This window comes from Elephantulus edwardii, unplaced genomic scaffold (assembly GCF_000299155.1).
Source record: "Elephantulus edwardii isolate Elephantulus edwardi_28Jun2011 unplaced genomic scaffold, EleEdw1.0 scaffold00066, whole genome shotgun sequence".
NCBI classification, from domain to species: domain Eukaryota; kingdom Metazoa; phylum Chordata; class Mammalia; order Macroscelidea; family Macroscelididae; genus Elephantulus; species Elephantulus edwardii.
This window is the reverse complement of record NW_006399816.1, coordinates 11631059-11640815: the sequence shown is the minus strand read 5'-3', so window position 1 is coordinate 11640815 and position 9757 is coordinate 11631059. Positions and strand designations below refer to the sequence as shown.

Genomic DNA, 9757 nt, shown 5'->3' with positions numbered 1-9757 from the left:
ATACAACTTTAACTTTTTGTGAAGATTTATTTAAAAAGCTTAGAAATAAAATATATCACATATGAGCAATGTTGTAGATTTATATGGATTTGTGTATCTATAAATTATTTTTGTCCATTTATTTATACTTTTCAAAATTTGTACATTTCCAAAATTCCTTAAATGATTGTGTTAAATATTTAAATCACAGAGGAAATGTTTTTAAAAGATACAGCTCTTAGGGGAGCTCTGGTGGCCTAGTGGCAAGAAGCTGCACTGCAAACCCAGAGGAACACGGTTGGAATCCACCAGATGCTCTGCCGGAGAAGGAGGCGCAATATCCTCCTGTACCAGTCAGATCCGATTTGACAGTACACGCACACAAAATAAAAAAAAAAAAAAAGATACAGCTCTTCTCATAATCTTCCATTCATGGTTTATTATAAAGTACTGATAGCCTTCACTTAGGGGAACCCTTGGTGGAGGTTAAGTTGCAGTGTTCTGCAGTTTGGGCTTAAGGGACTAAGATACTAAAGGTGTTATTTATGTCCTTCTGAATAATTAAATGAGGCTTTCTGTTTTCTTATTTAGCTCTCACAAAGATTTTGCGTTGATGTGCTGAGATATAGAGAACCTTGTTTGGAGTTTGTTCTGGTGTTGTCTAAACTTTAAAGCAATATCTCATTCTATTTTCTATCTAGGAGAAAAACTACATAATAAGTACTACTAAGTAGCAGTATTGTGAATTACCTGTGTGATTTATAGAAAGTTAATTAACATGTGTTTTGTAGGAAATATGGACTAACGTTTGGCTCTTTATATTTTTACTTGGGTTATTGTGTGCTCTGGAATGGTTGGTGTTTGTTAAACAAAAGAATTGGATTGAGTGGTCTAATTAATAGAAAGATTGAAATATTTAACTGAGTTCAAATAAATGTTAAACTCAAACTCACAAAAGTAGATAGTCTTAAAAATACATATCCTGGAGGAGCTTGGGTGGCCTAGTGGCAAGAAACTGCAGTGCAATCCCAAAAGCACACAGTTCGAGGCCACTAGGGAGAAAGATGGTCTGTTTCCTTCCGTTCAATTAACTGCCCCTAAAAACCCTCTGGAGGTCAGTTGTGGGTCAGTCTCACTCTATGGTACACAACATCAAACTGTAAGAAAATGGAAAAATACATATCCCCTCTAAAGTCAACCAAAAATAGACGTTTTAATAAGTTTCATAAGTAACTCTGTAAATTTGTTTATTGTCTTTCTAGGAAGAAGCAAATTCGGTATCTTTTAGAAACCAAAGGGAAAAAACCAGGCATTATCATTGAAGAAAATAATGATAGTAAAAGACTTGTGGGAGAAAACACAAATCGTGCTACATTGAATTATACCACAAGAGACTTTTATAATGAAAAACTGGAGGTAAAACTACCATTAATTTTTGTATATTTCATCTTGAATCACTTAAAGAGTGTTTTTGTTGTTCTTGAATATTTATCTTGTATACAAAAATAAATATTATCTTGTATACAAAGATGGGATATAGGCATTAATACCTCATGATAGAGTCTCATGATAAAGAAGAACCAATAGTTTCAAAGTCATTTCTGCAAAAAAATAGTTCAACAGAAGTCTATGCCAAAGATTCAAACCAAAATAGGACCAAAGGTCCTGATTTATTGGAATTAAAAAAAGAGATACAAAAAATGATGATCATTGAACAACATGATTAATGTTACTGAACTATACATGTGAAGACTATAGAAAAATCAATGTTCTGTTACTTAGATGTTGTTGTTGTTCTTCCATCATTAGTTCCAGCTGTCTTTATGATTGCTATATGTTTAAGCCCCTTGTTGCACCTACTGTGTCAGTCCATCTCACTGAGGGTCTTTCTCTTTTTTGCTGATCTTTATTAACCAAGTCTGATGGCCTTCTTGAGGGACCAGTCCCTCCTTTTTATAACATGTCCAAAGTACATTAAGCAAAGTCACACTATCCTTGCTTCTAAAGACTGTACATCTTCCAAAATAGATTTGCTTGTTCTTTTGGAAGTCCATGGTATACTCAATATTCTCTGCCAACACCATAATCTAAAAGCATTAAGTCCTTTCCCATATATCTTTTCCAGCTTTCACATACTTGAGAGACTATTGAGAATACCATGGCTTAGGACAGGTAAACCTTGGTCCTCAAAGCAACACCTTTGCTTTTGAATGCTTTAAAGAGGTCTTTTGCAGCAGGTTTGCCCATTGTTTTATGTCATTTAACTTCTAAGCTGCTGCCATTGGGGTTCAGTATTCAAGTAATATTAAATCACTGACAACTACAATCTTTTTTTCATTTTCATAAATTTTTTAAATCTGGTTGTAAGGATTTTCCCCCCTTTATTTTGAACTGTAATCTGTATTGAAGGCTGTCTTTGATCTTCCTCAGTAAGTTCTTCACGTCCTGAGCACTTTCAGCAGGCAAAGTTTTGTCACATAAATTGTTGATGAGTCTTTCTCCAATCCTGTTGCCACATTCTTCTTCATATAGCCCAGCTTCATGGATTATATGTTTGGCATACAGATTGAATGTTGTTATTATATAGGTATGGAGAAATAAATGTTAGAACTGTGGCACACACTTTTTCCTATTTTAAGCTATGCAATATTTTTTATTTGAATCACTGCTTCTTGGTTCATGTAGTTCCACATGAGCACAAGTAAGTGTTCTAGATTTCCCATTCTTCTCAATGTTATCCATTTTTTATGGAATTGCAATACTGAAACATGCTATGGACTAAACCCTGCATGATCTAGGAAGCATAAAAAAAAAATGGAAGGTATATACAGAGTCACTATACCAAAAAAATGGCTGACACGAGACCATGTTAGGACGTTCATATGTTCAAGAATCAGGGGTAATTAAGGAGTTTAAGCTGCTCTGAAGGCATTGCCAAAAAATAAGCCTCTAAGAATGAACCTATTTCAAGAAACTGATGCATCCCTTGATGTGCTGTCCAGGTAATGTCAAGAAATATGGAGAACAACTACCCAGCCAACAGACTAGAAACACATCCATATTTATTCCCATTCTCAAAAAAGTGATACAGCATAGTGTGGAAATTATTGAACAATATCATCAATATCCCATGTAAACAAAATATTTTTTAAGAAGCTTATTTAAAAATGGCTAGAATAATCCATTGAGAGAGATGTGCTATAAATACAAGACAGATATGGAAGAGGCAGTCACACTAGGAATATCATTGCTAATGTCAGATGGATCTTGGCTGAAAGCAGAGTGTACTAGAACATCTACTTGTGTTTTATCAACTATGAAAAGACATTTGACTGTGTGGATCACAACAAATTATGACTAACATTGAGAAGAATGGGAATCTCTGTGTATCTAAGGTTTATCACTCAGATGTCTTCTCTAGCCAATGAATAACTATTTATTTTGTGTTGAAGTAATTACTGTATTAAGGAGAGAGGATTAGGATGGGATATAAGCTCCACCCTTCTAAAGGCTTATATCAGCTCATGGGACCTCGGCACCAGGCATCTTTTTATTTTGGAGAAGCCCACTCACCTGGGACATAGCTTTCAGCTGCTCGCCAGTCTCTACACTGCTAGCCTGCATCACCCACAGTCAACATCTAGCAATGCTATAACCAGTGGTCTACAGGAACCTGGCCCATCACTCATCATTTTCTCCAAAACCAGCCTGCTACCTATGGTCACCTGAGTCATTCCCCTAGTGTGTCTAAGTCTCTAGGAGACCTTCTAGTGTATCACCAAGCCCAAGGGACATAAGGGACCTAGGAAACAGAGAAAAGGAGGAACTATTAATATCAGGAATCATAGACTTATATGGCAGGTCAAGTATTTGGGACTACGTGGACCTCCATTCTGGAGAATGTGCTGTGTACACCTGAGAAGAAAGTAAATTGAATTTTATTTGGATGAAGTACCCTAAATACATCTGTGAGGCCTAGTTGGCTAAATGTATAGTTTAGTTCTTCTGTATCTTTGTTGAGTTTCTTTCAAGTTGACCTGTTCTTTGTTGAGAGTGGTGTGTTAAAGTCAGCTATTGTGATTGTACCTTTGATCATTATATAGTGTCTTTATCTTTTATGGTGATTTTCATTCTGAAATCTATTTTATCAAGAGATTAGTATTGCTACTCCTGCTTTCTTATGGATTGTATTACATATAGATGCTTTGTATATTTTCTCTACCTTTTGATTTTTAGTCTTTCTTCTCCTTTCTTTTGTATCTTTTGTAGGAAATATATTGATGGGCTTTTTTTTTTTTTAATCCAGCCTGCTATTTTTTTTCCTCTTAATTGGTACATTTAAGCCATTTACTTTAAGTGTAATTATTGACCAGTAGGTTTTCTCGTTATCATTTTATTGTATTTCTTTTTCTGTTGTTTCTGGTTACTTTGGCCCATCCTCTTTCCTTTGTTGTCTCTGTGTGAAGGACTTCCCTTAGTATTTCTTGTGAAGTTGGTCTTGTTTTCATAAATTCCTTAAGTTTCTGCTTTTCAGCAAAATACCTAATTTCTTCTTTATATTTGATAGCTTTGCTGGGTACAAAATTTTCAGCTGGCAATTGTTTTCTTTTACCTTTCTGTATATGCCATCTCATTGTCTTCTTGCTTGTGTGTTTTCTACTGAGAAATCAGAGCTTACTCTAATTGGTTTTCCAATGAAGGTGACTCTGGTTTGCTCATACCACTTTTAGTACTCTATCCTTATCTTTGATTTTGAAGAATTTGACTACTATATGTCTTTATGTTTTTCTTTTGTGGTATAGTCTGTTAGGAGTTTGCTGAGCTTGAATGTGGACTTCCTCATTTTTCATGTTATCTGGAAACTTTTCTTCTAATACTTTCCCCACAATTTTCTCAGTGCTTTTTTTCTCCCCACCCCTACCCCTTTCTGGAATTCCTATCACACATGTTCTTCTGTTTGATGTTATTTCACACGATTCATATGTTTTCTTTATTTCCTTCCATCTTCTCTCTGTTTTTCTTCTAGTAAATTCCCTTTGAGGTTCTTGTCTCCTAGCTCATTGGCTCTTTGTTCCATATCTTCTATTCTGCTTTTTTACCTCTCCAGCAATTTGGAAAATACTGCCATTATGGTCTCCACAATCTGGATTGTATTTTCATGCATTTCTTTTATTTCCAGAACTGTGTTAATTGTACTTTTTCTGTCTTGTGATGATGATTTTTTAAAAAATTCTTGTACTATTTTATTTATGGTTTCAATTCTTTCTCCCATCATTTTTAACTTCTTCAGTAGCTGTTCATATAACTCCACACCAATGCTTTTTCTACCTGTCTGTCTCTGGGGTCTATATTTGGTCTGCAATCTGATCTGTTGTTTTAGGAGAAGGCTTCTTTTGGTTTTTTTCCATAATGTTTGAAGCTGCCTACTACTTCCTTGACATTATGTGAAACTCTTATCTATGGTGCTATTGAGAAATTACAGACTTAAAGTGCTGCCTCAGAATGAGCTTCCCAGTGGCATTCTTCCCTATTGGTTGTATATGGGAAGATCTAGTCCCTGTTTCTTGTGGCAAGCATCTCATCTGATTGTTCTTTGAGGGGCAAAGAGCTGAGGTATTCCCCTTTGCCTAGCTGTGATGGGCTTGCTTCTCTGACCATCCTGTAGTTTGGTGGAGTAAGAGGAGGTTTCCCACAAGGATAAGCAAAGTCTCAAAAGCACTGCCCAAGGACGAGGCCCAGGAAAGTTTCTAGGTCCCAACAGTGCAGCCCCCATTAGTTGCTGATGGCCATGTTCCCTCTGGTTGAGAGAGGAGCTTTTATTACCTGAACAGACAAAGGTTCAGGGAATGGCCAGTTTCTTAGCAATGCAGCTTCCAATTCTGGCAACTTGCTAATGTCCAAGCATACCTGTATCTCCTCTCCAGTAATGACTGGTTGTGAGGACAGCTGTTCCCACCTGAGCAGACAACGGCTCAAGGAAGCACAAACTTCTCAGCAACACACCTCCCAATTCAGGCCACCTGTTAAAGTTTGGAGCCACACACTTCCAAGGGCCAATGGGGAAGGCATCTTTTCCTGCCTGAACATACAAAGGTTCAGGGAAGTGCCAACTTCTCAGCAGTCCCTTCCATCTTCTTGTAATGCTTCTTGCATAGTTTAATGTTTTGTCAATAGAATCCTTCAGCATTTCAACTCAAGGCCAGAATTTTTCTTAAGTTCCTTTAGCTTTAGAAATGCCAAGCATGCTTTTCCCTTCTGATTTTGTAACTCCAGGTCTTATACATTTCATTAAAATATTTTACTTTGTCTTCTCAAGTTGCCCTTTGAGATCATCTGTTTAGCTTTTTTAACATAACTGAAACAATTATCATCTTCATAAACAACCAATTCTTAACTGACCCTTTATCAGGTTTTCAGAGGCTATAAATTGAATGGGAGGAGACTGCCTATATTTTTTTAAAATAAATTTTATATTATATACTGGTTTGCTTAAAAGCTCACATACATTGTTTTTCACACTAGATCTTTCCTATTTCCTTTACCACCTCTCTGTCCATCCATCAATTTCTATGGCTGACCCTATAATTAACCACACCATCCCCTGCCCATCCTCAGCCCACTGCTCCCACCTTTTCCCTTTATATCCTCATACATGTTTAACAGTAATGGTCTTATACAGTATTTGTCACTAGCATAATGCTCTCCAGTCCCTCTCAAATTAGGTATTGATTTAAAAAAAAACATTGCTTCTGCGGTCTGCATAGTACTCCATCATGTGAATGTACCATAATTTGTCAATCCATTCCATTGTGGTTAGACTTTTGGGCTGTTTTCATGTTCTTGTAATAATGAATAATGCTACTATGAACATTGGTGTACTTCAATTTTCATTCTGTTGGGGTATATTCCAATCAGTAGAATATCTGGATCATATGTAATTTCTATGTTTAGCTTTTTGAGGAAATGCTAAAACTGCCTTCCAGAGTGGTTGTACCATTTTACAGTCTCAACAATGATGTATAAAAGTCCCTATCTAGCCACATCCTCTCCAACATTTATTACTTGCTGTTCTGTTAAACTTTGCCACTGCTACTTGAGTGAGATTGTATCTCTTTGTGGCTTTGATTTGCATCTCTCGTATTGCCAGTGATCTTAAGCATTTCTTCATATGTCTGTTGACCATCCAAATATCTTCCTCTGTGAAATGTCTTTCCCTATCTTTTGCCTATTTTGTAATTGGGTTATCAGTCTTTTTCTTGTAGAGACCCAGTAGTGTTTTGTAAATTTTCCTTATGAGACTCCTGTCTGAGCTGGTATTGCCAAATGTTTGTTCCTAGTCAGTAAGTTTTCTTTCCAGCCTGTTGGAAAAAGTGTTTGATGTGCACAGGGACTTAATCTTTAAACCTTTAATCTTAATCTTTAAATTCTATTCATTCATTTTATCCTCTTCAGATTGTGTGTTTCTGGCTGTATTTGGCAGTTTCTTTATACTGTAGACTAGACCTTCTAAGCTTGATCCCAGTCCAACTTCTCTTTTAAGGATTGTTTTTTTAATTAATATTTTAATGAAAGATTATAGAGAACTTGGATTTCCATTCATTCATTGTTGCACATTTTCCTCCCTGCCCACTCCTCCTCCACCCCAGTTTACTTTTCTCTTTGAGAAGAAAAAAAATGTCTTTCATTGTTATACAATCCCCCCTCCCTAGTCCACTTTACTGTGCAGCTCTTATTCTTATGGACTCTTGCCTTGCAAATAATACCTAATCATATATATCCTTTTAAACAGTTCTCTTTCTCCCTCATCTGTTTCAATGCACTGTACATTATGTATCCCATCTTTTCTTAGTTTCCCCTCAACTCCAAAGCCAGTCCTATTTTATAAGTGGCATTATGTCCTTTTTTGATTGAGATATTTCACTCAACATAATGTCCTCCAGGGTCACCCATTTTCATGAGTCCCTTGTTTTTCAATGCTACATAGTATTCTAGTGTGTAAATATACCACAGTTTCTCTATTCATTCGATTGTTGATGGGCACTTGGGTTGTTTCTAAATCTTTGCTATTGTGAACAAAGCAGCAATAAACATAGGTGTGTATATATCTGCTTGGGTGGCAGTTCTGGTTTCTTTAGGGTGTATTCCCAGTAGTGGAATTGCTGGGTCAAATGGTATTTCTATTTGCAACTTTCTGAGAAAGTGCTATACTGCCTTCAGAGTAGTTGCACGATTTTACCCTCCAACAGTGAATAAGAGTTCCAGTTTCTCCACACTTTGCCAGCATTTGTTGTTTGCTGCTCTGTTGAATTTTGCTATTTTTACTGGGGTGAGATGATATCTCATAGTTGTTTTGAGAATCATTCTTATATTTCTTCTGAAACTGATTTTTTGTTCTTCTGGCAGTTCATAATTCATTCAGTATTCTTCATCAATACTAAGTTTAAATGTTTCAGTACATCTTCTGTATTCTTTTTTTTATTCTCCAGCTTTCATAAGAGTATAAAAAGACCATGGTTTGGGTCAGTTGCTAAGATGTTATCAACGTGATATCTTTTCTTTCTAAAATTTCAAAGATATCTTTTGCAGCAAACCTACACTTGCAGTATCCCTTTATTTTTTGATAGCAGCTTCAGTGGACCTTGATTCGTGATTAAAAGGAATAAAATCAGTGACAAGTTAAAATTATTGGTTTTCTCCCAATTGATTATGATGTTGTTTATCAGTTGAATTGTAAGGAGTTTGTTTTCTTCTCTTTAATCCTTATCTTTAAAGACAAGATCATTTTCAGTAGTTTTTAAATTATTTAAGAGTATTTAAAAGAAAGGAAACTTTAGCCATGGAACACAGAATTAGTGAAATGGAAAGCAAATTCTTTAATACTAATCTGTTAGAGGAAAAATCAGAAAAAAAGAAGGAAAATAAAGAAAGTATAGGAAATGTTCAGAACACCAAGAGGATTAACTTATGTCTGATTGAATTACATAAGAAGAGACTAAAGGTACAGAGGAAATGATTAAATATTTCCTAGAAGAAAAATTAACAAGTATTAGGAAAAATGAGGAAATATGCATTCCAGAAGCCAAATGAACTTCAAATAGAATAGACCCCTAAAAGTAACATACCAAAACATTGTTGTTGTTGTTGTTGTTATGTTCCATCAAGTAGCCTGCGACTCATACCTACCCTGTATACAACAGCCCTAAACCCTGCTCTATCCCTTGCCAATCTTATTGTTTCAGACACACCTACCCCCATTACCCCAGTCACTGAATCAATACATCTGATAGAGGGTCTTCCTTTCCTGCACTATCCCTTTACTCTCCCAAGCATGACGTCCCTCTCCAAAGACTGGTCTCATCTTGCAACATGTACAAAGTATGTCAGATGAAGCTTCAGAATCCTTGCCTCCAAGGAGCAGCCTGGTCTCACCCTCTCAAGGACAAACCTCTTTGTTCTCCTAGCCATCCATAGTATTTTCAGTACTTTTCTCCAGCATCACAGCTCAAAGTCCTCAATTCTCCCTCTCTCATCCCTAGTAATTGTCCAGCTTTCTGATGCATAGTAAGTAATTGCAAAGACCATGGCTTATATCAGGCTCACATTAGTCTGCAGATTGACATAGTTGCTCTTCAGTATTTTGGAGAGGTCTCTTATAGTAGACTTTCCCAGTGCAATTTGTCTTTTAATTTCCTGGCTGCTAGTAGCAGGAATGTTGATTGGGGAGCCAAGCAAACTGAAACTGTTAATAATCTCAATCTCTTCACCATCTATCGTGATG

General features: G+C 36.3%; 1 protein-coding gene across 3 annotated transcripts in view; it reads left to right on the top strand.

Annotated features, from left to right (window-relative positions):
- Positions 1–9757, top strand: part of LRRC49 (leucine rich repeat containing 49) — a 239077-nt gene that overhangs the window by 203965 nt on the left and 25355 nt on the right. For all 3 annotated transcript variants that reach the window (XM_006888342.1, XM_006888341.1, XM_006888343.1), the window contains one exon: positions 1242–1395. In XM_006888342.1, coding sequence (XP_006888404.1) covers positions 1242–1395 — 154 coding nt within the window. The remainder of the gene's footprint in view (positions 1–1241; positions 1396–9757) is intronic.